The sequence below is a fragment of the Acomys minous genome (assembly GCF_964271855.1).
Source record: "Acomys minous genome assembly, chromosome: 15".
Lineage (NCBI taxonomy): Eukaryota > Metazoa > Chordata > Mammalia > Rodentia > Muridae > Acomys > Acomys minous.
The window spans coordinates 97,674,959-97,702,865 of NC_140497.1; the positions used below are offsets into that span (position 1 = coordinate 97,674,959).

The window sequence follows — 27,907 nt, forward strand, 5'->3', positions numbered from 1 at the left end:
TCTCCCTGCACCCCTAAGCCCCTACCTGTTACAGGGTCCTGTGCGCTGGCACACTCCGTCCCCTACCCCGAACTTGTCTCCAGCCTAGGGGCTGGGCTGCCGTTACCTATATAATCCAGCCATTTCGGTTACCTGGCGTCTTTGCCCTACCCTTCGGGCCTCCTGGCTGCTGCACTGGCTCCCCTCTTTCCTCTCCCTTTTCCCTCCCTCCTCTCTCCCACGGCACAACTCAAGTAGTGTACATCCACTCTAGACTCTCCCGGATGTCTCAGATTCTATATAACCCTTCTATCTAGAATTACACTCTCTCCCCCACCATACTTAGGAGCAATCATGTTCTTTTCCTTTTTCTTTCTTTCTTTCTTTTTTTTTTTCATCCATTAAGCAACTTCCACTAGAATTTAGTTGCTCTTTCACAGGCATAAAACTAGTGGTGTAAAATTTCTGCTTGTATTTGAAAGGCAAAGGTCATTTAGGGATCATACTTCCGGGATCTGCTACTCTGGCTATTGTATCTGGGCAGCTAGCCAATATTCAAAATACAACAAATTGCCTAGGTGCCAACTGTGGTACCCATATGTGTACCCTATAACAAGGTACCAGCTAGGGGTTCTGCCTTTTCTTCTCTCTCTCGCTAGGGAAAAGGGAAAAGCAAGGGGGAGGGGGTGGGGGGAAGGTTTGCCGCTCCAACTCCAGCGTCACAAATCTCTGAAGAATTATGGGTAATGTAGTCCCCAGACTCCTTGATCCTCAGCACCACAGAAGCTCTTGGAAAAAAAAAAAAACACGTTCCGGGAGACTGCAACCCAGTGTGCTTTGCGCTGAAAACCAGGCGCGGCCAGCAGCCAGTTACTCCCCAGGCAGCAGCCCTGTTCTGAGCAGGCTGGGTAGGGGCCAGGGACCAGAAAGATGTGGGTGTTTGGTTACGGGTCTCTCATCTGGAAGGTGGACTTCCCCTACCAGGACAAGCTAGTTGGTTACATCACAAACTACAGCCGGCGCTTCTGGCAAGGCAGCACTGACCACCGCGGGGTTCCCGGCAAGGTAAGGAGGCAGCGCCTGGACACTCAGCTACACCACAGAGCCCTGGGGTGGATTAACGCCCCCCTCAACTTCGTTGGCCACTTTGTCCTGGACTCCCTGAGGCCGCTTCAGAAGTCAGAAGTTCGCTTTTTGTTTTGTTGTTTTGTTTTTTATTGGGGGGGGGGGTTGTTTGCTTGGTTGGTTAGTTAGTTGGTTTGGTTTTTTGTTTGTTTTTGTCTTTCAAGACAGGTTTTCTGTGTGTAGCCCTCGTTTTCCTGGAACTCACTTTATAGATCAGGATACCCTTGAACTCACAGAGATCCACCTGCCTCTGCCTCACAAGTGCTGGAATTAAAGGCCAGCAGTTGGTTTCTTAAGCAGAAGGCACAGGCACAGGTGCTCGCACAAGGTTGAAGTGGCCAGGACAGCTGCTCTTGTCTTGGCAACCTCCCCACACACATTTAGTAAAGTAAATTTTCATGTCACCACATGATCAATGTGTAAATTTGTTTATAAGTCTGCATTATGCCGAGTTTTTACTGGTTTGAATTTACATGTGATTGTAAATTTCTAATTTATCTTTTCAATGTTTTAAAGATGCCTAAGATCACAAAAAACTAGTTTACAAAGTTATTTCCGGTTCTTATACCCATAGTGATTATCTTGATTAGAAGGTATAAGTAAAGTTATGTGAGGTTTGAAATTTGCAGTAAGTAATACAGTGCAAAAAAATCTACATTACTTTAATGGTTCCTTCTCCATAGTTCCTTGGATTATTAATGTAAATTTCAAATCATTTGATCTATTTTCAGTTAGTTATAAAAGGCATTCACCTCAATATAAGCTCAGAGAATTAGAAACAGCTCACTGCTTATCAAACCAGCTTTGCACTGGCTGCAAAACTTATCTGTGAAAAAAATAAAACAAATATGAAGTAACGAGTAACTTGTTTGGCTAACTTCTAACCTTTGGAGTACTACATTTTGAATGCTTATATGCTCTCTAAAATACCCTTAAAATTAGCCTAGCCTGATGGATTTAGTATGCAATCCCAAAGAGGATCACAAATTCAAGACGTGCCTAGACCTCAAATTCAGAAATTTAAAAAAGGTCTAAACATATAGATTAGTAGTAGTAGAGTTCTTGCCTAGCACATTGTAAGGCCCTGAGTTCAATTCCCAGCACCATTTTTAGAAATACTCTGAAGTACAATATTCTGAAATGCTGGAAGCCAGATATCAGAAGAGATTCTTGGAAGGGGGAAGATTAAGGTTCTGAAATAGTTTGTACCTGCTAAAAGACACAGGCCTGAGATCATAAAAAGCATTGGAGTTAGAACCATTCTGAGTTTGTCAATTATGAATTAAGGTAGACTTTCCTGGCCTACTGAAACTCAGACAGAGCAAATGTTTATTTACAGGCAGCAGAAATATCATAACCAAAGAATTCCCAAGACAATGGTAAAACAGTATTCAAGACATTAAAGAATTAAAGCAAATAAAATACCTTTTAGGTATTAATTTTGAGATAGATAGATAGATAAACTTTAAACTAGATTTTCATCGTAGTGACCAAGCTTTAATCGGGCAGCTATGTGGTTATGACCACTTATTTTACTACCTAGGCTCAATCAAAATGTATGTTTCTTACATAGCACATTAAGATATGTATATTGCCAAGCAGATTGCTGGTAAGAAACTGTCTAATCAATACACTGGTTTTTTTTTTTAAGCCCATAGGTTTGGTGGGGGGAGGGGGTTGTTTGTTTGTTCTATGTATCACTGTAAAAAGTAGGGCCAGAGACCCAGTGTAGTAGTGAACACCTTTAATTCCAGTACTTGGGAGGCAGAGCCAAAGAGTTGAGGCCAGAGCTACATAATGAGGCCCTGTCTGGGGCGTGGCAGGGTCCCATAGTTCTTTAAAAGAAGATACAATTTTTAAATACATTTTTAATAAATAAGGCCAGTGATGTGGCTCATCAAGTAAAGGACAAAACTGACTCCTACAAGGTGTCCTCTGACCTCCACACACAAGCCACGGCACAAGTGTGCCAAATAAAGTAAATAAATGTAAAAAAAATAATAAGAGCTCTATAAAAGCCAGTGTTTCTTCGTGTCTCAACTTACTGAGACTTAAAAAAGAAAAGCTAGGGGAGGGAGCTGCATTGGCTAATAGTTTTACACTTTCATTTAAAAAAAAAATCCATCCTTGAAAATTAAAGGAAATACTTAGTACTAAATATGTTCCAAATACAGCATTCTATTTAAGAACTAGACAGAACATCATTACTGGACTTCACATTTTTATTTACATTTGTCTAAATGTTAACCATCTGGACAAGAATACAGAAGGCTATCAGCAATTTGGACTGATACTCCTGAGGATATAAAGTGTGTTTTTACAGCATTATGTACCCAGTGCATTAGTTAAAGGAAAGACAGGTATACAGATGTGGCTTATTCCCACACAGTGTAGCAGAGAAAATAGTCTGTTTTACTTTCTTCATTAGACTTTAATTTCTTCCTAAGTTTTTGTTTGTTTTTAGAGATAAGAGTCTCCTACATATTCCTAACCAGTCTGGAAGTCACTATGTAGAACAAGCTGACCTCAAACTCACAGAAATCCAACTACTTCTGCCTCCCAGAGTGTAGGGATTAAAGGCCTGTTCCATCATACCTTGTTCCTAAATTTAATTAAGCATACATTTATCACAAAAATGATTGTTTCTCAGCAAAGTAAAGATTTGACATAAGGAGATTTTTTCCCCAACATTATAACTGCAAAACAGGAAGCTTGCTTTATTTTGGTTGACGCAGACTCTTGTATACTGTATAGCACACATGACTATGAATTCCCGATATCCCTTCCTCCACCTCCCAAGTGCTCTAGAGTACAAGTGTATACCACCACACTTGACAGAAGAATCATTTTAATTTGGAAAAAAATCAGGAACATTTACTAAATCCTTAACTTTGCTAGATTAAAGCATTCCCTATCACCCAATAAAAACACCAATCATGACATTAATAAGCCTCTCCCAATCCTGTTCAGTTTGAAAGACCTCTTCTTAGCCATGGATAGTAATGTACACTTGTAATTACTGAACTCAGGAGGCTAAGGCAAGAGGATGGCCACTTTGGGGGTCAGCCTGGGCTACACAGCAAGACCCTGTTTTGTCTCAAAAATGAAGACGGAGAAGAAAGGGGCTGCTTGTGGCTCAGCCAGTGATGACCTCACTACCACACAACTAAGGCGTGGGCGGACCTCACTTCTACAGTCAAGACATAGCAGTAGGAAGTAGTTCTAGATCATCCTGGTCTACAAAACAAACATTAGGCCAGCCTGGGCTACACAAGACCCTGTCTTAAAAAATAAAAGAAGAAAAGAACCCTTCCTTCAGTTCCATTGCTTCCTTATCAAAGAAAACACTTATAAACATACACTGTTTTTTAAAAAAATGTTCAAAGATATGGCTGTAAAGGTTATAAATAACAGTGTCAGTCAGAACAACTTGAAGGGAAAGGTGGGAAGGAATGGAGTTTGTAGTTTATAGTTTTATTTTGTAGAATATCACAACCTTGAAAGATTTAAAGCTAGAAAGCTATTCTTGGCTCTCACTGGACTAGAAAGAAGCAAAATCAGAGGCAGGCAGAGGAATCTCTAAGGAGACGACTGGATGATAGAAAAGAACCAAACTGGGGTGAAGAGCTCTGAGGTTAAGAGCGCATCTGTCCTGCAGCCGGGTCCTTTCCCAGCACCTGTAACGCAGCTCTCAGGTGATCTGTGCCCTCTTCTAGCCTCATGTGCATACACCCCACACAGACAGTTTTTAAAATATTTACTTATTTATAGTGGGGGTGTAATGTACATACACATAATTTCAAAGGGCTGTCGAGAACTGGATGAGCTGGGCAGAAGGGGAAACGAGCTGGGACGCAAACCTTGTCGCCCTACTGCAGGGATCTCTCACTCTGCACTCCATTTCTTCTTCCTTCCGTGGAAATTACTGTACATTTTACCAATCTGATAGTCCCAAAATAGTTCTTCAATCATATCAATCACCTGCTGCCCATGTACTACAGGGTTCAATTCATAATTTCTCTCATATTTCAATGCTTCTTTCATTGTTCCACTAAGTTCAGTTCTTTTTTTTTTGTTAAGCCCAAGGCCCAAGATAGGCAAGTATCTACTTCCTCTACTGACCACACCCCGACTCCCTCAGCTCTGGTCCCCGGCATGACGATCTGACTCTATGCAATCTCCAGATATCTTTCACAAATGTCTCTCTTATATGGGGGATCCCTCTGTTACAAACGGGAATCTGGGGAGGCCGAGGCAGAAAGTTTTTCAGGCATTCAAGGCAAGCCTGGCTATATAGTGAGTTCTAGGCCAGCCTGGGCTATAGACCGAGAACTATCTGAAAAGAACAATTGATTAACTAATTAAAATTTAATTGATTAAAATGCACTTAGGCTACTACAGTCCTGCCAGGTAGTCTGTCTTGTATAAGAACAGTGAATAGTTAAAACACACACACACACACACACACACACACACACACACACACACACACACACACCAATTCAGAGGGAGAAGCAGAAGAATCAGGAGTTCAAACCAAGCCTTAGCAAGTTTGAGGCCACTCTGGGCTACATGAGACTTTTACTCAAAAATAATAAATAAAAGATAGATAGATAGATAGATAGATAAATAGATAAATAGATACTGGTATTAGCTTCTCAATAAGTCATTGTAACATTCATTTATAAAGTACACTTTGGCATATATATTAAACGGTAACGATACCTCAATAACTACAGGTAAAAATCACACATTCATTCATACCTGAGACCTAAGAATACCCTGGTAGTAGTTTTTTTGAAAGCATGATCTCAGTAGTTTACTAAGGCAGCTGGCGTGCACCTATTATCAGGCTCCAGACCCACAGAATCAGGTCTATTAGAAGGGTGGCCTAGCAGTGGGTTAATCCACTTCCTAAGTAAAGTGCTTAGGACAGATGTAGTAGAGCTTTATTCTATCACAAGTTACTAATGTTTAGTTTTTAATGAACTTCAATTCAAAAGAAAAAAATAGTTTTTCTGCCTTTTTCAAAACAGCCTGGAAGAGTTGTGACCCTTGTTGAAGATCCTGGGGTATAGTATACTTATTTTTTTTTATAGTCTTAATTAAATAAAATGTTAGCTCTGTGTTTTAATAATCAGTGAAATTTTATTAGTCATCATAGAAAATTTGGATTATACTAAGTCTCTTTTCTGTATTTGTATTTTGGATTTTCATATTTATTTTCTCATATATATTACATTCTGCCAGTTTCCCCTCCCTTTCCTCCTCCACCAGATTCCCCTTTCCCTCAATTCACTGTTCCTCCATTTCCCTTCAGAAAAGGCCAGGCTTCCCAGGAATACCAACCAAACATGGAATATCAGGTTGCAGTAAGACTAGACCCCTTCCCTCATACTAAGGGCAACACAGTAGGAAGGGTCCTCCAACCAGGCAAGAGTCAGAGACAGCCCCACCTCACACTGTTAGGAGTCCTGAAGGAAGATCAAGCTACACAACTGTCACATAAAAATATGAGTTTGACCTAGGTTCTGGAAGTTTTGTGTTGGTTGACTGGGTTTGTTCTGGTTTGTTGACACAGGGTTTCTCTGTATAGTCCTGGCTATCCTGGATTAAAGGCATGTGCCAATACCACCCACTGCCTGGCTTCTTTTCTCTATTCGTTATGGAGGGAGTTTTCCTGGTTGGTTGGTTGGTTTGTTGTTGTGTTTTACTGTTTGTGAAATCTAGTGGGAAAGTTACAATCAGACAAAAAAAAAAAAGCAAAGACAAAAACAAAATATAGCCAAACGATTTATAATCTCCTTTTTATGGCTTTTCTAAGTGACTTTGGTGACTGAGAATTTTGTGATCCTCTTTGATAATAACAGAGACAAGCTCTATACAGCCAGATTACAACTAAGAATCAAATAGAACCCTTAAAGGTCTCTTGAAATTTGTGTGGAACTAGTATTTTTTCTGAAAAAAACTAAAAATTGCTAATGCATCTTATAAACAGTTGCAATTTTAAACAAGTTTAAAGCACTCAAAATTTTATGGCTAGTACCCAGTTTCTTTAAACTTGGGAAGAAATTTATATAAAACAAACACCAGGAGTAGTGCCACCCGCCTAGCAGCAGGAAGCTGAGGCAAGTTCACAAGTTCAAGGCCAGCCTTGTTGGAAACATCAGTCCTTACCTGCAAATTTTTTAAAAAAGAAGCAGACAGCTGTTAGTAACATTAATTATTGCCTAGATTACAAAATGCTTCCACCAGTTAATAGTGGGAGAGCCATCTGAAAGTACCTTATCCCCAAACCAGCAGCTGTAACTGCTAGTCAGCAAATGGTGCTTTTCTTCCTCAGAATTTCTTAATAAACAGTAAACACTTGGTATTAGTTTAAAAATAAGACCCAATATAGAAATTTGATGGAAAATACCTACCAGTCTGTGTTGGTATAAATCAATTCCTTACTCAGAATAAAGTTTTTTTACTCAGAATAAAGTTTTTTAAATGCTGTGTTTCTTACTATCTAGCCCCCTTTGAGGCACTTAAGAGACAAAACATCATTGACTTCCAAAACTATATCTTAGGTCATAATGTATCTTTATCTACTTTGATAGCCTTATAAATACAAAACAGTGTGTTCTTTTCATTTTTCAACAGGGCAGTGTATGGGGTGTTGCTTACAAACTACCAGTAGGAAAAGAAGAGGAAGTAAAAACATATCTTGACTTCAGAGAAAAAGGTGGTTACAGAACAACAACGGTCATTTTTTATCCAAAAGACCCCACAACAAAACCATTCAGTGTTTTGCTCTACATTGGAACGTGTGACAATCCTAACTATCTTGGTCCTGCACCTCTGGAAGACATTGCTGAACAAATTTATAATGCATCTGGTCCAAGTGGAAGAAATACAGAATATCTTTTTGAACTTGCGGATTCTATTAGGAAACTTGTGCCAGAAGATGCAGACGAGCATCTCTTCTCTTTGGAAAAATTAGTAAAGGAACGTTTGGAAGGAAAATAAAACCTCATTAGCACATAGTCACCAACTCATCCAAGCAGGCAGAGCTTAGTCTTCACAGAATAACATGGATACAGAACAGAGTGTATTCCGGACATTCTGACTTGAACATCTTACTATTTAATGTTGTAATTGAAATGTCATCTAAACTTACAGTTTATTTACAATTGCCCTAAAACATAATCAGAAGATTAGCATACAGGGAAAGAAAGAGTTCAAGCTGTACAAGTGATTCCCTAACTATATGGCATTTGAATATTTGTTCATTAGAAATACATGTCTCAATTCACTTCCTGTTTTTATCAGACTAACCATGATTTATAGTATATAAGCTTAAAATAATGTTATTGGAAATACATGGCAATAGATAAAGTTCCAACACGGTTAATTTTGTTATTTGGGATTAAATGAAATTCAAATTTAGGCAAAAAATGGATTTTTTTTAATACAAATTTTTCCTTGGAATTGTAATCTGCTGTCTTCTCCGTTTGTGGAAAAGGGCATTTCATTACAACGAAAAACTCTACCATGGGTTATATAAACAAACCCACTAATAATAATGTCATTTGCTTTGTATTTATCGCAATGAAACTGGAAAAAAATAGGTTTTCTGATAATTACCAATTGGTGGAAACATAAGGAAAATTGTGTTTGAAACAGATTTTATAATTAAAATTTCTCAAAGACGGAAGTGTCATTTCCTGATTATATTCTATATTTTTCTTCTTTCTTATAGCCTATATAAGAGCATCAACTATCTAATATGGCTACTTAATCAGGAAGCTAATTCTTAAATTATTTTCATACAATTAGCCATGATGTTTTTCTTTAAAATTTTTTTTTAATTTAGTTTATATCCACATCACAGCTTCCCCTCTCTCCTCCCTTCCCAGTCCTTCCCTCTAACCTGGCCTCCATGACCCCATCCACCACTCCTTCCCTTCTCCTCAGAAAAGGGGAGGCCTGCCATCTCTATCAGCCAGCCTTGGCATAACAAGTTGCAGTAAGATTAGGTAAATCTTCTATTGCGACTAGACAGGGCAGCCCAGTTAGGGGAAAGGGATCTAAATGAAGGCTATGTAATCATGCCTCTGCTCCCACTTTAGGAGTCCCACATGGAGGCCCAGCTGCACAGCTGCTACATATGTGCAGAGGCCCTGGGTCCCTCCCAGACATGCTTTCTAGTTGGCAGTTGAAACTCTATGGGCCCAGGTTAGTTAATTCTGTGGGTTTCTGTGTGTTATCTTTGACCCCTCACCTTCTTCCACAGGAGTCCCCAAGCGCCACCTAATGTTTGGCTGTGGCTCTCTACCATCGGTTTCTATCATTTGCTCAGTGAAACCTGTCTGATGACATTCATGCTAGGCTTCTGTCAACAAGTATAGCAGAATATCATTAATAGTGTCAGAGATGGGTTCCCTCTCATGAAATTGGTCTCAAGCCGGGCCAGGCATCGGTTGGCCCTTCACTCAAATTATCCCTGCACATCTTGTTGGCAGAAGAAATTGTAGGATCTGTGGTTCAATTGGTGGCCTAATCCCTCCAATTAGACAGCTGGCCTGGTTACAGGAGATGGCTGGTTCAGACAACATATCCCCCGTGGCTACGAGTCTTAGGTAAGGTCACCTTCATAGATCCCTGGTATTTTCCGTTGTCCTAGGCTTCTAGCTCCTCTCAGAAATGCCTACCCCATTCCAGTGGCCCGTCTCCCCCCCCCCAACTCATCTCTCCTATTCCCATCCCCACCTCCTCCCCCACTTTGCTGAAGGTGTTTACCAGACAAAGGAGTTTCCTGGTAGAATTTTGGGGGTCATTTATGTATACTATCATATCACCGGAGAAGAGGAGGAGAGCCCCTGGGGTCCAGAGAGGACAGAGACCCGGGGAAGAGAGGAAGGCTGCCATGGGTTAGATGGAGGAGAAGCACGTGGCCAGCACGGATGGAGATTCGGCCCAGATGAAGAACATTAGCAAGTATTTGGGATTATGAATGGGAGGTAGCTTGATAATAATTATTAGAAGCAGATGGCATGGGATTGGGGCAGGTAGCCTATACCTGTGCCACTACAGGAAGTAGTTTAGGGGACTGATGTCTGCCCCGCCCCAGGTTAACTAAGGCAATTTTAAAATATAACAAGTGTCAGTGTCTTCATCGATCGCTAGCCGGCATACTGACAATACAGGTAATTTAAAAACAACATAAAAGCGTAGTCGCCCAACGACTCCCCATCCACGCTAACATCGAGGGACCACGGTTACATACTGTGGGATATGGCAGGTGTCACTCAGGGGCAGCGTAAGTGAGGAGCTGAGAACCGATGTGACAACAGTTGCCAGCAGAAGAAACTAAGAGAAGCTTCCGGCGGGAAAAGGGAGAGTGCAAACAGCAAAAGAGCGGAGGGAAAGCAGCTCAGTTTTAACTGTAACTTCTACATCAACTCCGCGCGGTTCTATTCTCTACCGGCTCTCCCCGCGCCGTCCACCGCCTACCCCTCAACGCCACCCCACGCCACCCCGAGAGTCCCGTGCGGCTGGACTGAGCGGCCGAGCCAGGACTCACCTCGCCGGGCCGCTTCGCCCAATGGGCCGATTCCCAGTCCCGCTCAACCGGCGGGTGTCACGTCCCAGGCCCCGTGTTTCGGTGCAACTGCTAGGATGCTGGGCAGCAACGCAGTGCAACGCGACCCAAGCGCGGGCCTCCGTAGACAACCGACCCCACGACCCCGGATGTTGATGCGCTGCCTGCCCCGGAAGCGGTGGCCCGAGGCCCTTGTGGGGGTGGGTGGAGGTGGCGTTGCCCAGCTCTCCGGAAGGAGACGTGGCGGCGCTTGAGTCTTCTGCACCTAGGGCGCCTTGTAGTCCCGCCGCCGCCTCCTTCTCCTCCTCCACCACCTGTTCTCCTCGGGTAGAGGGGTTGTGACGACGGCTGGAGGACGCGGCGACGGAGGATGGAGGAAGGAGGCGGCGGCGGCTTGCGGAGCCTGGTCCCCGGAGGGCCGCTGTTGCTGGTACTCTACGGTCTGCTGGAGGCGTCCGGCGGGGGTCGAGCGCTGCCCCAGCTCAGCGACGACATCCCCTTCCGAGTCAACTGGCCCGGCACCGAGTTCTCTCTGGTCAGTGCCCTCTTGAGCCGCAGCCTTCTCCCCACTTCCCGCACGAAACATTTGGGCCAGCCCTCGGTTTCCGTAGCTTTTTTTTTTTTTTAAGCATTTTTCTTCCCCTAGTTCGTTCACCCATTGATTCGTTATACACACTGTGTGGATGTGCCCTCCGTACTAACTAGGAAATCCAGCGATCACTTTCTCCCCCTCCCTTAAGTCCTATTGCGCTAGACCTGGCTTCCTAACAGTCGCTCTCTGGGACGCGGTCACTCTACCCACACAGCCATCCAGCAGACACTAGCCTTATCTCTAGTCATTCTCCCTCTCCAACACACACTTAAAAAACGACATATACAGACGTTCAGTTGGGAATCTTATTTCCTTTTAAGGCACTTGAGAGGGATGTTTGGCTTGGAAGACCTTAGTGAACTTGCTTAGGGAATATAGCTGTCCATGCAGAATACATTGGACGCTGTAGTGTATTATCACTGTTATTTAATACTTTAGAGAACGTGAGATTTTTTAAAGGGATTTTATGATCTTTGTTGTGTGTATTGTGTTTTCACACAGTGGCCAGTGGTTTTGAGGCGTGGCATGAGTGCTGGGAACTATAAGAGAGTATTCATTCTTAATTGCTGCACCATCTCTCCAGCGCTGACATTTTAATGTGGAGGGTGATGAGAATGAAAATTCTGTCTGGGAGACTGTAGTGCTGAAAAGTATTATCCATGACAGCTACTACAGACCAGTTTATTTCAGAAGGTGATCTTGAGGCTGAAAAGATAATTTAGCAGTTAAGAACACTTACTGCTGCTCTTCCACAGCATACAAGTTTGATTCCCAGCAACCACAACAGCAAGTAACCTCAGCTCCAGTAGATCTAGTGCTATCAGCCATCTGCCTACTGCACTCATGTGTATAACTGCACACCCACACGCATAATTAAGGAGAAAAAAAATAAAATCTTTTTAAAGATACCAAATGCTCATTTATTTCAGATTGACATCCTAGGAAAAGCGAAGGGGTTTTGTTTGTTTGTTTGCTGGTTTTTTTTTTAATTGTATTCCAATTGTATGTCATCATTCAAGTTAGGGCAATTGTATTATATTTTTCACTTACTATTCCACTGACACATTAATAAGTATTACCATGATGCCAAAACAGTATGTACCAAGATAGGCATCAAGAGTATAACCCAGTGACAAAACATAGGGCACAAGGCCTTCAGTTTGACAGTTGAATTTAAGTAAATGTTTTCCTGGAAAGTCCTACTTATCTTTGCATTAATGACCTACTGATATTTTAATTTTATGTTTATTTTCACTGGTCTCCAGTGTTAAATCATCTGTACAAAATACTACAGAGCATGAGATGACAACAAAATCCAAGGAGGACATACTCAAAGACTTGGAAGTTTTGTTTTGTTTTTTTAGTCTGAATTATTTTGAGAAAAATCTAGATGCTTTCTGTAAATTGGGAAAGGAGCCATGTGCTTATATAAAAGTAAGCTTTTAACAGTTGATCATTTAGCCAGGTGTGATGGTACACATCTGAAATCCCAGCACCTGGGAGGCAGAAACAGGTGGATCACTGTAAATTCAAGGCCAGCCTGGTCTACAAAGTGAGTTTGGGACAGCCAAGTCTACACAGAGAAACCCTGTCTCAGAAAAAAAATTTTTTTTTTAAATTTTAAATACTTTTATAGTCTTAACACTTCCCTTCCATTTTTTATTTGATTGAAATAACTGCCTTCCATCCACACATGGCTGCTAGTTATTTTTATGGGTCAATTGGTTGGACATTTATAAGTAACTCAGCAACTGTGTAAACTAGGATACAGTCTTTTGTCTAACATATAAAATTGGCAGGCACTGAATTAAAATATCTCCTTTTTTTTGTTTTTATTTTTGTTTTAACTTATGCCTGTTGTTGTTATTGTATTGCTGTTGTTGAGGCAAATTATCACTGGCCTCATTCTTGAAGGTATCTGTCTGCCTTGGCCTCCCAAGACCCAGAATTATGGATTATAGATATGCACTACCAAACCTGACTTTTTTCTAGTAATTTATATTCCCAAAATATATGTAGATAAAGATGATTAAAAGTATACCTTGTGATCCTAGTAAGCAACTCACTGATCCAACAGTTTCCACCATTGCATCCACTTTATTGAAAATAGCTGGGAGGTGGTGGTTGACACATTTTTGTTTGGTTGGTTGTGGGTTTTGGTTTTTCGAGACAGGGTTTCTCTGTGTAGCCTTGGCTGTCATGGATTTACTTTGTAGACCATGCTGACCTCGAACTCACAGCCATCTGCCTGCGTCTACCTCTGCCTCTCTGTCTCTCTTCCATAAATTAATGAGAACTCTTAGCATCAAAAATCTTCTTCCAAGGTCATGCTAAGAAGCCTACACCCATGCTGTCAAATGAGTGGATGCCTTTAATACAGCACTTGGAATTAATCCAGCAGGAAGATCTCTGAGTTGAGGCTAGCCTGGTCTACACAGAAAGTTCTGGGCCAACAGTGAGAGCCTGCCTCAAAAATAAATTTTAAAAATAAGTTCTTGTAATAAGCTAAAAAGAAAAGAATTGTCTGCCCAGCAGAATATGGTGGTAGGTAGAACAAAAAGATCAAAAGCTCAAGGTTAAGTTAGTTCATTGTCTGTATAGCAAGTTTGAAGCTAACGGGTTACATGACCCCACAACTCTTGATTTCAAATATTTTGACTCACTCATCACCTATAATGGTCCTTTAAACAAGATCATTGGTCATACAATAAGTATACAGAGTAGCTTTTAGAATATATGTTAATAAAAGCTGGCTCCAATATGTTAAAACAGTAGTAACCATACACCTGTGGAGCTGGCCTGTTGGCTTCTCTGAGCCCTCCTCCATCTAGGTAGATTAACATGGACAAATTGTTTAAGCTCTAACCTCAGTCTTTTCTGTGAAAATGAGTATAATGTTTCATGAATGAATTAATAAATACAAAGTAGTTAGAAGATAGTTGGTTCTACATGTTCATATCTGTAGGTTCTGTATCTATGAACTCACCCAGCCTAGTATCAGCATTCTTAGGAGAAGGCATGATGGTAGCATATTCCTATAATCCCAGCGCTCAGCAGGTTGAAGCAAGACCATAGCTATGAGTTAAAAGCCATCCTGGCAGCCATAGTGAATTCAGTCAAGACCAAACAGCACATCTGGCAAAACCTTGTCAAAAGTTTGGGAGACAAAGACAGGAAGATGTCTTGAGTTCAAGGCCAGCTGGTGTACACAGCAAATCCAAGACCAACTAGGACCACATAGACCCTGCTGGGGTGGGGGTGGGGATCGAAAAGCCTGTTTTTTGTCAGTACAAAAGTGAGAGGGAAAGAATTGGGTCTAGACGGGATGTATGCAGATCTTATTCCCTAAAAGGAAAAAAATGTAAAACAATATAACTTTTATATAAACACTTAGATTGCATTAGTATTGTAAATTGCCTAGATATGATTTAAAATATAAGGGAGGCTAATGGCTAGGTTACATGTGAACCCGTGCTGTCTCTATAAGGGGTTAGGCTATGAAGGGTAGGGAGCCTGAGACTCCTCAGGCTTCTAAGAGCTAATACTTCCTTTCTGTTTCTTTCATTGTCTTGGGAAAATATTGCCCTAATTGTCATTCACATTTAAGAAATCAATTTTTTTTTAAGCGGATAAGGGAACATCATCTAACCTGTCCCCAGCCTGATTTATGAGCTTACAAGGTTAAATGCCTTAATAACAACTGAACAAGTGTATCACTAGAAAACATTATTTTCCAACTCTCTCATTACTAAGGTCTTTCTCAAACTGTTAGCAACCACAAATGATGTACAAAGAGGTTAGTATCTTACAACAAAGTGAGGATTATTGCAAGAATGCAAAGTTGGCTTAACATCTGCAGATCAAGGAGTACAACTTACTAAGTAATGTGAAAGTGGGGGCAAATCATGTGGTCATTTCAACACATGCATTCAGTATGTATCAAAGCATTCACACCTGTTCACAGATAAACTCTTTAAAATTTCTATTAAAAAAAAGATTACATTGGTTACAAGTAGTATTGGTTTAATTACAGTAAAGGTTTATTGTTAAAATGAGAAAAGAGCAGGCATTTAACAGTGAGAACCAAATAAACAGTGGTTTTACACCAAAGAAAAGTGTAAAGAGACTTGGGTTATCAAAAAATATGTATTAGAAAGCAGAAATTGCTTTTTTTAGTAAAATGCTATCCATTACATTAATTGAAGTGTTTGCTTAAAATATGTTGATTGATATGAGCAATGTTCATTTGTTTTGATAGTATAGGAACCTTGAGGATAGTTTTGTTGACATATGAGAGGAATGAACTATAACTATTATGCTGGCCAACTACATGTTTTTATAGTTTTGTTATTAGCCATGCCTATTTATTTCCGTATTGCCAGTGTACTTTGTTGCTAAGGTAACAAAAGTTATAGCATACAATAATGTCCATAAAGCCTAAAGCATTTACTATCTGGCCCTTTACAAAAGTGTGCTGATCCCTGATGCATACTCAGAAAAGGTCAGCACCGAGAGCCCATGGCAACTGTTCTTTTTAAAGGAATTTATTTATGATTAGATTCGTGTTTCCCAAATATGAAAAATAACTGCTTTATATTATACCTTAATGTCCCATCCAGCCAAACTCTTAGCACATTTGTGAAGTCCTAAGGATTGTCAGATAGAGAAGGTGATTGCTGATAGAAGTTATAGGTATTCAGGGACAGCATTTTTATGACCATTCTTAGTCTCTTAAGCTCGGACTATAGCTCAGTGGCATATCCTTAGCACGCACCTAGATCTGGAGTCCATTCCCAGCACCACCAAAAGAGTATGCCAGGGCACCCTGTGACTTCAGCAGACCCACCTGCCTCTGCCTGCTCATAATGCTCATTAACTAGCACCTTGAACTTCAACCTATAACTAGTTTTCTTTTACACCCCAAGCTTTTTTTTTTCTTTTTTCTGTTAGATTGGACAGCAGGATATAGTTTCCACTTTATCATTTAAAAATGTTTACGCTGTTTTGCCTACCTCTGGAAATATGCTTTAAAAATCTTCAGTTGAAATGATAAATCCTTTTGAGGAATCGTTTGTTCAAACTAGCACTGAATGTATTCAGTGTAAAGCACTTTAACTGAAAAAAAAAATGTATATTTTTTATTCTGTTTCTAGCCTACAACTGGAGTTTTGTACAAAGAAGATAATTACATCATTATGACAACTGCACACAAAGAAAAATACAAATGTATACTTCCTCTTGTAACAAGTGGGGATGAGGTATGTTTTTATACACACATTGTTGATTCCTCTCACCAGAGATGTATTTTACAACCTTAGAATCATATGCCATAAAATTGAATAACAAGATCTCAACAACCTTGTAGCATAAAATATTAATCCCTTATTACTGTTTTCTTTGATTTGCGGATTCATTTTGGTGTGATAATTCACACCTGTAATCTCAACACTAAGGAGGCTGAGGCAGAAGGATTGTCATGAGTTTAAGGCTAGTCTAGGCTACATTAAGAGACCTTGTCTGAAATTAAAAAAGCAAGGGTGGGGATGGGGGATTAGTTATTAATGTTTTGAATAAGAAGCTAAATCTGTGCTTGTTTTCCTTTATAGAAACAGTGGTTTTAAAACACAATATAATTTTTCAATGTAAGCATAGTGTCTTCATACAAAATTTCTTATAATAAATAATTCTTTAGATACCTTATACTTTCTCACTACATTAGCGCATGCCCTTTTTTTCTCCTAAAATGCCCTAACTGCCTCTTATCCATCCTTCAAGGCAATGACTTCTTTCAAGATGAAACAGGAGAGGCAGCATGGTAAAATGGAAAGGACACCAGCCTAGGAGCCAGGAGGCTGAGGTATAGGATACAGTTAGCTGTGGATCCCTAACACATTGAAACCCAATTCCTCCACTCAATGAATTTATTAAGCCAACTTAAATTTTCACGGTCTGTAAAGTAGAAACACTAAACTCAGTTCTTTTCTTAAGTTTTGCTCACATTTAAAACTCTGTCCAAGGCAGCTTTTCCATGCTGTTTTAAACCCCCCTAAAACAAGATACACCCACACAGCCATATATGTGGTTCACATCTGAAGTATAAAAATATGTAGGAAACTGAAAAACACCTTTCCACAAGAGAACCATTCTAAGACTTTCATAGCTAGAATTTGGGGGGATATAGGTAATTAAAAATTGTGAAATGAGTTTACAAAGATTGTTCAGAAAACTGATACTTAAAAACCTATTTTAAAAATAGAATGAATAAAATGGAAGGTTATTCTGCGGCTTCATACTTTATACTTCAATTCATTTGAAAGAAGCAGCATCCCATAGGATCTTGTTAAAAGTGTTGACTCTTTTTTTCTCTTTTATTCTCTTTTATTTCCAAGCACTAGCCATTTAACCAGTGAATTAATACCCAAACAGCAAAGTTGGGTGAAGCTCTAGAAAAACTGTATGTTAAGCTCCAGTATTTTTCTAGGAAGAAGAAAAGGATTACAAAGGCCCCAACCCAAGAGAGCTTTTGGAACCACTATTTAAACAGAGCAGTTGTTCGTATAGAGTAAGTATTCTATGTGCATTTGCAAGTAAGTCTTAGCAGCCAGGAGTTCCTTAAAATGCCTTTTGTTTTCCCTCTTGCTTTATTATGTTATGTCACACTTTAAGTTAGGTGCAAATCTTATTGCTTAATAGTATGTTGTTTATTTAAATTCTTACATGTGCAACAAATAGTACACTGGTATCCAAGTATCAGTTACTAAACTATTTTGAATTTTTTTCAGTTCAAAGGAAAGCTTTGTTCTATGATAGAAGTATAAAATGGTAATTGCTATTGTTAAGCTATGTAGAAAATTAGCCAGATAGTTATTGCAGAGCCAAATACATTCTAGCTCTGTTTCTGTCACATATTTTTCATACAGAGCAGAAACCACATACACTTTAGAAGTTTTGCCATTATGTGTGGTATAATTATGTGTTACTTCATACAAGTTTATTCCAGATTTGAGGAAGAATCTGCTCAGCTGCTTAAAATTTCAAGTAAAATTCAACTGAGTTATATGGCTTTTGTGTATTTAAAAACATACCTGTCTCTCTTAGATTGAATCTTACTGGACTTATGAAGTATGTCATGGGAAACATATTCGACAGTACCACGAAGAAAAAGAAACTGGCCAAGTATGTTTTTCTTGAAATACAAAACACAAAATGAAAATTTTCATAATGATATTGATAATTTTTAAGTTGTAGGTAAAGAAATATGTTTGTAAAATACTTACTGTATTTTTTTTTAACATAGAAAGTAAATATTCACGAATACTACCTTGGGAATATGTTGGCTAAGAGTCTTCTGTCTGAAAAAGGTTAGTCTCTGTACAGTGATGGTAGTACCTCTGGGTTTTGGTTTAACATTTAAGTTCAAAGTGAAGTTAAGTCCAGACATGGTGGCACATGACTGTGCTTCTGGCATGTGGAGGGGAGAAGCACTAGGGTCAGAAGTTCAAGGCCACTCTCTTTACAAAGCAAGGCCGACATGCTTAAGGAACATGAGACTTGACTCAAAAAAGAAAAGAAAAAATGTTTTCGTATATTGTGTGGTTTCCTTTTTAAAACTTTATTATTACAGTTGTATTTAGTGTATGTCTATGTGCACTGCATGCATGAGCAGTCAGAGGAAAACGTGTGGCAGTCAGTTCTCTCCCATGTCTTTCCCAGGAACCAAACTCAGGTCTCTCATAGAAAGCCGTCCGGGGAACAGTAACTTTAAGCTTAGAAGTGCAGGCCTAAGGAGAGAGCGTTTAAACACCTACTGCATGTGAGGCCCTGGCTCCAGTACCCAGCAACTCTCACCCCAAAAAAACATAAAGCAAAAATCTTCTAGTGTTTACATCTTCTTTAGAAAGAAGTTTAAGGTTCCAATGCTGGTTGAAAACGTTATTTTTATTGTATAGATGTGATTGTTTATGCTTTATGTTTACCTTTTTCTTGCATTGCTTCCACAGAACGAGAAGCCGAGGAAAAAGAAAAGTCAAATGAGGCAAGTGATAGGTTACGTTTTGTTATTCATTGTTAGGTCTGACCTTAGTGACGAAGGCTAGATATATGTTCTTTGTATAATGCCACAAAGAAGTGGGTCAAATACAATTCACAAATGTGTGGCAAAATACATCACCAGCTGGGCATGATGGCTCCCACCTTTAATTCTATCACTCAGGAATCAGAGGCTGGCAAATTTCTGTGCCTGCTCTACATACCCAGCTCCAGGACATTCGGGGTGTGAGACTCTGCCTAAAAAAAAAAAAAAAAAATTACAGTGTAATCTTTATATTTACCTTTTAAATAATACCTACATAAACTGTCAGCTGTGACTGGTGATGCAGGGCTGTCATTGCCAGCCTCTTGGAAGGCTGAGGCAAGAGGATCACAAGTTCAAGGACTTCCTGGACGGCCTTCCCCATGGCCTCCTGAGAGCTGTCCTCTGACTTCCACACACACATAGAGCTACATGTACACAGACGTGCAGACACATAAATGTGATGTTTAAAAAGTACTAAACCAAGGAAGAGTGAAGCTATAGCCTAGTAGCAGAGCACTGTCTAGCATGTATGACAACCTACGCGCAATCTGCTAAAAGGAAAATAATATGAATTATGTGTCTGAAGGCTGCTATACTACCAATCCACTACTCAGTGCATAGTGATGTTGCTCTCTATGTAGCATTAGAAACAGGGGTAATAACATTTTTTATTGTTTGTTACTCATCTCCTATGAATGTGACAGCTAAGCTGCATATGTAAATAGCAAGCTGCATATGTAAATATGTAAATAGCTAAGCTGCATATGTAAATAGCAAGCTGCTTGCCTACACAGGCTAAGAACAGGAACTGTCTTTTATCTGTGCACAGTCCAAAGCATATCGTAGATATTTTATGACTCCACCAGATGATAGCTCAGAGTAATATTGTGCGAAAGGAACAGTTCTTGTATTTCAAAGAATATTGTTGCTTTCTTTCCTTCTTTCTTTTTCTCTTTTTCTATTCCATCCTTTCTTTCTCTCTTTTCTTTCTTTTCACTATCTGTCCTAGTTGGAAATCAGCCTTGAAACGTGTAAAATCTAAACTATAAACAACACTCACTACAAGTTTAGGGAAGAAAGAGCTTAGCAGCCCAGTATAGTAAACCTTTCATTAGCTTGTTAACTTAACATTTTAATTTTAGCATCAAATAGCTTGTTCTGTATTATACTATCCCTAAATACATATTTGTTCAACTAAGAACTGAAGAATCGGAACATTAGGGTTGACTTAAAAGAAAGCACAGAAGTTTTCTCTTTACAAATAAAATGAAGTTTTCTTTCAAAATAAATGCTTCCCCCATCCTCAAATCCACCTTACATTTCTAATGAAAAGTCTGTCTTAAAATTTTTTTAAGATTCCCACTAAAAATATTGAAGGCCAGATGACACCCTACTACCCTGTGGGAATGGGAAATGGTACACCTTGTAGTCTGAAACAAAATCGACCCAGATCAAGCACTGTGATGTACATATGCCATCCTGAATCTAAGCATGAAATCCTTTCAGTAGCTGAAGTCACAACTTGTGAATATGAAGTTGTCATTTTGACACCACTCTTGTGCAGTCATCCTAAATATAGGTAAGATATTCATTCAGTATTCTAAACATAGAGTGCTTTAAATCGTTCGTGTGTAACCCTAATGCTTTTTTCCCTACTGGATAGGTTCAGAGCCTCTCCTGTGAATGACATATTCTGCCAATCACTGCCAGGATCTCCATTTAAACCCCTCACACTAAGACAGTTGGAGCAGCAAGAAGAGATCCTGAGGGTGCCATTTAAGAGAAATAAAGAGGTATGAGAGTTAACTAGTTATAGCTTTTCATTGCTTCCTTCCCCATATTTCAGAACCTGTACCAATGTGTTAATTATTTCTGTAGTATAATAGTGGCAATTTATTTTATTGACTTCAAATTTTCAATAATTATTTGAATAATTTCAACTCTTTTTACACTTTTCAGAACTTTTTATCATTTTTATTAATGTATTTATTTACTTTGTATCCCTACCACCATTTCGCTCATTTTTCTCCTTGAAGTCCCTCCCACCTCCTTCCACTAGAGAAGGGGAGGCCTCCCATGGATATCATCAAACCTTGGAATGTCAAGTTGCAGGAAAACTAGGTTCATCTCTCCTCGGTTAGATGAGGCAGCCCACGAGGAGGAGCGGGTCCTAAAGGCATGCAACAGAGTCAAAGACAGCCCCCGCTCCCACTGTCAGGAGTCCCACATGGAAGCCAGGCTGTACAACTGTCATGTATTCAGAAGGCCTAGGTCAGTCCCATGCATGCTCCTTTGTTGGTTCAGTCTCTGTGGACCCTTATGCACCCAGGTTAGTTAATTTGGTAGATTTCCTTGTGGCGTCCTTGACCCCTCTGGCTCCTACAATCCCTCTTCCATCTCTTGTGCAGGGTTCCCCAAGCTCCACTTATGTTTGGTTTTGGGTCCTTGCGTCTGTTTCCATCAGTTGCTGGGTGAAGCTAGGATGGTCATGCTAGGCTCCTGTCTGCAAGTGTAACGGAATATTATTAACAGTGCCATGGGTGGGCTGCCTCTCACAGCATGGGCCTCAAGCTAGACTATTGATTGCCCATTCCCTCGATTTCTGCTCCATCTTTACCCCTACACATTTTGTAGTCAGGACAAATTGTAGGTTGAAAGTTTTGGGGCTGAGGTGGTGTCCCAGTCCCTCCATTGGAAGTCTTGCCTGGCTACAGGAAATGACTGTTTTCAGGCTCCGTGTCCTCCATTGCTAGGAGACTTAGCTAGGTCACCCTCGTAGATTCCTGGAGTTTCCATTGCCCTAGGTTTCTAACTCATCCCAGAGAGTCGCTCTCACACACACCACACACTTCTGATTCCAGTTGTCTCTCCCTCTCTCCTCTTCACACCTGATCCCTCCTGTTCCCACCCCCATGCCCGTCCAGTCCACTCGCCAGGCCCTGCCCATCCACCCATGATGTCTATTCTATTTCCTCTTCTCAGTGAGATTTATGTGCCCTCCTTGTTACTTAGCTTCTTTGGGTCTGTGGACTATAGCATGATTATCTTTAACTTTATGGTTAATACACACTTGTAAGTAAGTATACACCATGTTTGTCTTTCTGGGCCTGGATTACCTCACTCAGGATGACCTTTTCTAGTTCTATTCCATTTGCCTGCAAATTTCTTAATGCCATTAATATTAATAACTGAGTAATAGTCCATTGTATAAGTATACCACATTTTCTTTATCCAGTCTTCAGGTGAGGGACATCTAGGTTCTTTCCCATTTCTGGCTATTACAAATACAACTACTATGAAGTGTTCTTTTGGAATGGTGGAGTAGCCTTTGGGTAGCTGGGTCTTGAGGTAGATCCATTTCTAATGAGGTAGATCTATTTCCAATTTTCGAGAAACCACCAAATTGATTAAGGGGATACAAATTGGAAAGGAGGAAGTCAGAGTATTGAGATTTGCAGATGATATGATAGTATACACAAGTGATGCCAAAAATTCTACCAAGGAATATCTACAGCTGATAAACACCTTCAGCAAAGTGGCTGGATACAAAATTAACTCAGAAAAAAAAAAAAGAGTAGTCCTCCTTTACACAAGCAGTAAATGGGCTGAGAAAGAAATTAGAGAAACAATACTCTCTTCACAATTACCACAACTAATAAAAAATATCATGGTGTAACTTAAACCAAGCAAATGAAAGGTGTGTATGACAAGAATGTCAAGTCTTTGAAGAAAGAAATTGAAGAAGATACCAGAAGATGGAAAATTTTCCCATGCTCATGGATTGGTAGGATTAACATACTAAAAACGGCCATCCTACCAAAAGCAATGTATGGATTCAATGCAATTCCCATCAAAATTCCAACACAGTTCCCTACAGATCTTGAAAGAGCACTACTCAACTTTATATGGAAAAACAAAAAAACCCAGGATATCTAAAACTGTTCTGGACAATAAAAGAACTTCTGGAGGTATCATCATCTGTGATTTCAAGCTGTGCTACAGAGCAATAGTAATGAAAACCACATGGTATTGGCATAAAAACAGGCAAGTTGATCCATGGAATCGAACCAAAGACCTAGAAGTAAATACACACACCTAAGAATGCTCGATTTTCGACCAAAAAAAAAAATCGTAGGAAAAAAGAAAGCATCTTCAACAAACAGTGCCTGTCTAACTGGATGTCAACATGCAGAAGATCGCAGGTGGATCAAGTTCAAGTGGATCAAAGATCTCAACATAAAACCAGATACACTAAATCTGATAGAAGAGAAAGTGGAGAGTGTTCCTGATAGAACACCAACAGCTCAGGCGCTGAGATCAACAATTAATAAATGGGACCTCATGAAACTGAAAAGATGATGTAAGGCAAATGATGCTATCAGTAGGACAAAGTGGATTCTACAGACTGGGAAAAGATCTTCACCAACCCCACATCTAATAGAGGGCTGACATCCAAAATATATAAAGAACTCAAAAAACTAGACACCAACAAACCAGAACCCAATTAAAAATGGGGTGCAGATCTAAACAGAGAATTTGCAACAGAGAAATCCTAATAACCAAGAAACACTTGAAGAAATGTTTAACATTTTAGCCATTGGGGAAATGCAAGTCAAAATGACTCTGAGATCCCGTCTTACACCCATCACAATGGCTAAGATCTAAACTGCAAGTGACAGCTCATGCTGGCAAGGATGTGAATGGAGCAAGGAGAACACTCCATTGCTGGGAGCAGTGCAAATTTGTACAGAATTTGACATTCTCTTATAGTCACAATTACACAATTCATAAAAACTTTATTTTTATGCATATATATGAATTCATATATATGAGCCATGTATGTGCATGGTACCCATGGAGGCCAAAAGAAAGCATCACACTAGGAACAACTTCCAGCTACTTGGAAGCTACAGTGTGTGAGTTCTGGAAGCCAACCCCAGACCCATAATGCCTTATTAATTTTTAAAATTGTTGTTCCAACTAAGCTTTTTTTTTTTTTTAAGACAACAGCTCTACCTCTTAGCATTTTACACTTCAGGCTGTTGCTCTCCTTTAACTGCCTCTGGACTTCATCCTCTTCTTGATACACTGCCTTTCGTCCTTCGCCTGTTAGGCATGGCTACATACATTTTTCAGCTTTACCCCATTGATCATTTTTTTTCTTTTTTGTCTTTTCAGAACCCTTATCGTCTCCACTGCTTTTCTGTTTGTTTTTCTTTGTTTTTTGTTTTGTTTTGTTTAATTTTGAGACAAAGTCTTTTGGTAGCCCTGCCTGCCCTAGAATTCACTTATATAGACCAGGCTGGCCTCGAACTTAGAGACCCAGCTGCCTTTGCTTCCCAAGTGCTGGGATTAAAGTTATGTATCACTAAGCCTGGTTTTCCCTGCTATTTTTATTTTTGTATGTTTTGTATGTTTGTTGTTGTTGTTTATTTATTTTTATTATATGAATGCTCTATCTGCATGTACACCTGTGAGTCACCATGTGGTTGTCAGGAATTGAACTCAGGACCTCTGGAAGAGCAGACAGTGCTCTTAACTGCTGAGCCATCTGCACACCTACCTTTGCTTAGTACCTACAAGACAACATCAAAACCTCTTCGCTATACTTTCCCACCATAATGATCTCTTTACAGCTTTATATATTTCCCCTAATGGTTTTTTTCTTCAAATCTTCATTTATATATACACACAAACACAAAGCATATACCTAAGTCACACATTAATATTCACATGTCACAAATTATTCCTGCTTCGAAGGTTGATCACGAGTTTTCTGTTGGTAAAGTCTTCACATTCAGCTCTTCTTCAAAATCAGTTCCATCTACCCTTCTTTAGTCTGTAGCTGTGTGTGCTCTCCTTTCTTTGGCTCTACTCTAGTAATTTCAGGGTCCACTAAAGCAACAACCAGATTCAGCTGCCTTTGAGTAATTGCAACTGGTGGTCCTATTCATTCCCTGCCAACTTCTCTTCAGCCTACTTGTTACTTTTGCTTTACCCTTAATAACTTGTACCAAACTAAATGTAAGGATGCAACACTTAGTAAGTATCAAAGGGCTTGACAAAAGAAAGACAAGAAGAATGCGTGACATTGAAATGTGTGCCAGAGGATTAGCATACCTGTGACTGGGAGGTGAAACTAACATTTGTCTAGACTTTTCACTCTTGTCACACGTCTTTTTTGTTTGTTTGTTTTCGAGACAGGGTTTCTCTGTGTAGCCTTGACTGTCCTGGACTCACTTTGTAGACCAGGCTGGCCTCGAACTCACAGCGATCTGCTTCTGTCTCCCAAGTGCTAGGATTAAAGATGTGTGCCACCACCGCCCGGCCCAAGTCCCATTTTTTAAACAATTAAAATTGAGTGAGGGGAAGAAAACCCTTTAACTTTCCAAATTTCTGTTAGATTTTAAAGTAGTAACAAGCTGTAACTGGAAACATGTCATGAAGTTCATAAGTATATCTGCTTAATTTTAGGAAGATTTGCCATCAGCTAAAGAAGAAAAATTTCCAGCCATCCACAAACCTATTGCTGTTGGCTCTCAGCCACTGATCACTGTTGGAACAACCCACATATCCAAGTTGACAGATGACCAGTTCATAAAGGAGTTTCTTAGTGGCTCTTACTGTTTTCATGGGGTGAGAAAGTGAAACTGTAGTTTAAATTTTTACCCTACAACCTTACATGTGGCAGTTACCTAACCTGTGGCCATTGGGAGCACTGAATGAAAGTGCCTACAAAGAAATGGCAGGGTCACACCAGTCTCCAATGGGTGTGGAGTCCCCTCCTCCCACATCTCTGCAATCTAATCCACACCCATTACATTCTCTCTACCCATAAAAGCTTGGCCTTTCCTATGACAGTCTTGTATGATTTTGGTTGATTGTTACAGTGGGCATCAGTGATTTATTTCTTATATTTTGGTTATGCAATACTCACAAATTCAAAGTTGAGCCAAATTTAAAAGATAAATATTTGCTTCTGACTCTTAAGACCAGTGTAAATACACTCAAGGTGAAAAGTTTGTCTTCCATACTTCATGGAAGAGTACAGCAGTAATCTTTGTATTTATGTTTTATTATTTAGTGGATTTTTTTTCTTTCTGAGACAGAGACTCATCTATATCCCTGGCTGGCCTGGAACTCACAGTGTAGACCAGGCCTGTCGTGTTTTGTTTTGTTTTCATTTTAGACCACATTATTGATTTTATAAAAATTATATGTACTTACTACTGTATGTGGCATTATTAATATTGTCTCCCTTCTCTGTGCATAACCTTATCTGTTTCTTTCCTCTAGGGTATTGGTTGGTGGAAATATGAATTCTGCTATGGCAAACATGTGCATCAGTATCATGAGGTACAAAATAGCCTTTATGTCATTCTACCATTGGATGAACCAAAGTGGTTTATTTGTTTGGCCGTGCTGGAGCTTAAACCCAGGGCCTCATGGATATGTCAAGTGCTCTTAACATTCAACTACATCATCTGCCCTGGATTAAAGTTTTTAAAGTCTGTAACAGGCTGGAGATTTGGCTCAGCAGTTAAAAATGTATACTACTGCAGAGGACCCAAGTTTGATTCTAGCCCCCCTAAGAGGCAACTCACAACTGCCTATAACTTTGGCTATAGGGAATCCAGTGCCATGCTTACCTCTACAGGTACTTTACTCAAGTGTACAACATACACATATACACATAATTTTAAAAAAGATCTTTAAAATCTGTAGAAAAAAGGTGGACATTAATATTACTTTTAATTGTGAGATGACTTTTAATATGGAAGTTCTATTATATACCAGAGTATTCCCAGTTTTGAAAAACTAGAAAACTTAATATTAACTGATTTCAGTCATCTTGAAGGAACATTGCTTATTAATTATCTGTATTCTTAAATTACCATGAGCCTGGTAGATTAATAGGCTATTGGGGCTGTTGTAACTTAATTCATCCTTAAGAAATGAATAAATAGTAAGATAATACATTGATTACAGAATTAATCAAACTTGATAAATGTATCACCTTTCTCAGGTAAAAGAAAGTACCATTTCATCTCCTGTTATTTTGAGATAGAGTCTCTAACCCAAGCTACCCTGAAACTCCCTCTACGATTAGGAAAGACTTTTAACGTCTGGTCCTACTGCGTCTGCCTCCTGAGTGCTAGGATTGCATGTGTGCCTACTATGCCCCCTTTTATATGGTGCTAGGTATCAAACTCAGGTCTTCGTACATGCTAGGAAAGCACTCTATGAACTGAGCCACATCCATGTCCACTATGGAAGTGTTTGAGCTTTTTAGGTAGTTAATGTTAGTCTAGTTTTTCAGGGTTTTGCTGTTATTTGGGTTAGGTTGGGTTCAGTTGAAGGTTTTAATTTTTTGTTTGTTTGGAGTTTTGTTTGGAGGCCTTGGTTTTGGTTTTCAGGGGGTTTTTTGGTTTATTTTTATTTTTATTTTTGTTTTTTGTTTTATTTTGTTTTTGAGACTGAGTCTCACAACTCAGGATGTCTTGCTATCTCAACCCCCAAACTGTTGGAGTTACAGGCATGTGCCACCATG

At 39.6% G+C, this 27,907-nt stretch overlaps 3 protein-coding genes across 7 annotated transcripts in view; 2 read left to right on the forward strand and 1 right to left on the reverse strand.

The window, feature by feature from the left end:
• ASB3 (ankyrin repeat and SOCS box containing 3) overlaps positions 1-10,829 on the reverse strand; it is a 57,182-nt gene extending 46,353 nt beyond the window's left edge. For 2 of the 4 annotated variants that reach the window (XM_084760723.1, XM_084760727.1), the window contains exon 1: positions 10,673-10,829. The gene's annotated coding sequence lies outside the window, so the exon portion shown is untranslated. Of the gene's footprint in view, positions 1-25; positions 644-10,375; positions 10,568-10,672 lie in introns of those variants that run through there. The other 2 variants (XM_084760726.1, XM_084760724.1) reach the window with 2 other exon arrangements.
• Positions 776-8,817, forward strand: CHAC2 (ChaC glutathione specific gamma-glutamylcyclotransferase 2). Of its 2 annotated transcripts, XM_084760744.1 has the most exons (3): positions 777-1,044; positions 6,141-6,176; positions 7,750-8,817. In XM_084760744.1, exons 1-3 carry the CDS (start codon positions 910-912, stop codon positions 8,113-8,115), a joined length of 537 nt encoding a protein of 178 aa, XP_084616870.1. In that variant the 5' UTR covers positions 777-909; the 3' UTR covers positions 8,116-8,817. The 2 variants fall into 2 exon arrangements, with proteins under 2 accessions (XP_084616871.1, XP_084616870.1); XM_084760745.1 differs by lacking the exon at positions 6,141-6,176 and having other exon boundaries at positions 776-1,044.
• Positions 10,830-10,899: 70 nt separating the features above from the next.
• The window catches only part of ERLEC1 (endoplasmic reticulum lectin 1), a 28,425-nt gene continuing 11,417 nt past the window's right edge, over positions 10,900-27,907 (forward strand). Inside the window, exons 1-10 of the mRNA XM_084760728.1 lie at positions 10,900-11,225; positions 16,436-16,540; positions 17,764-17,844; positions 18,381-18,458; positions 18,580-18,643; positions 19,283-19,317; positions 20,712-20,935; positions 21,020-21,149; positions 25,831-25,992; positions 26,653-26,712. Coding sequence (XP_084616854.1) covers positions 11,061-11,225; positions 16,436-16,540; positions 17,764-17,844; positions 18,381-18,458; positions 18,580-18,643; positions 19,283-19,317; positions 20,712-20,935; positions 21,020-21,149; positions 25,831-25,992; positions 26,653-26,712 — 1,104 coding nt within the window. The 5' untranslated portion in view covers positions 10,900-11,060. The remainder of the gene's footprint in view (positions 11,226-16,435; positions 16,541-17,763; positions 17,845-18,380; positions 18,459-18,579; positions 18,644-19,282; positions 19,318-20,711; positions 20,936-21,019; positions 21,150-25,830; positions 25,993-26,652; positions 26,713-27,907) is intronic.

What these genes read in the sequence shown, in the direction of transcription:
- CHAC2 (XM_084760744.1), top strand. Translation starts at nt 910, where the DNA reads ATGTGGGTGTTTGGTTACGGGTCTCTCATCTGGAAGGTGGACTTCCCC. An exon ending in ACCGCGGGGTTCCCGGCAAG is followed by an intron (nt 1,045 to 6,140) that starts GTAAGGAGGCAG and finishes TTTTCAAAACAG; the next exon opens with CCTGGAAGAGTTGTGACCCT. An exon ending in CCCTTGTTGAAGATCCTGGG is followed by an intron (nt 6,177 to 7,749) that starts GTATAGTATACT and finishes ATTTTTCAACAG; the next exon opens with GGCAGTGTATGGGGTGTTGC.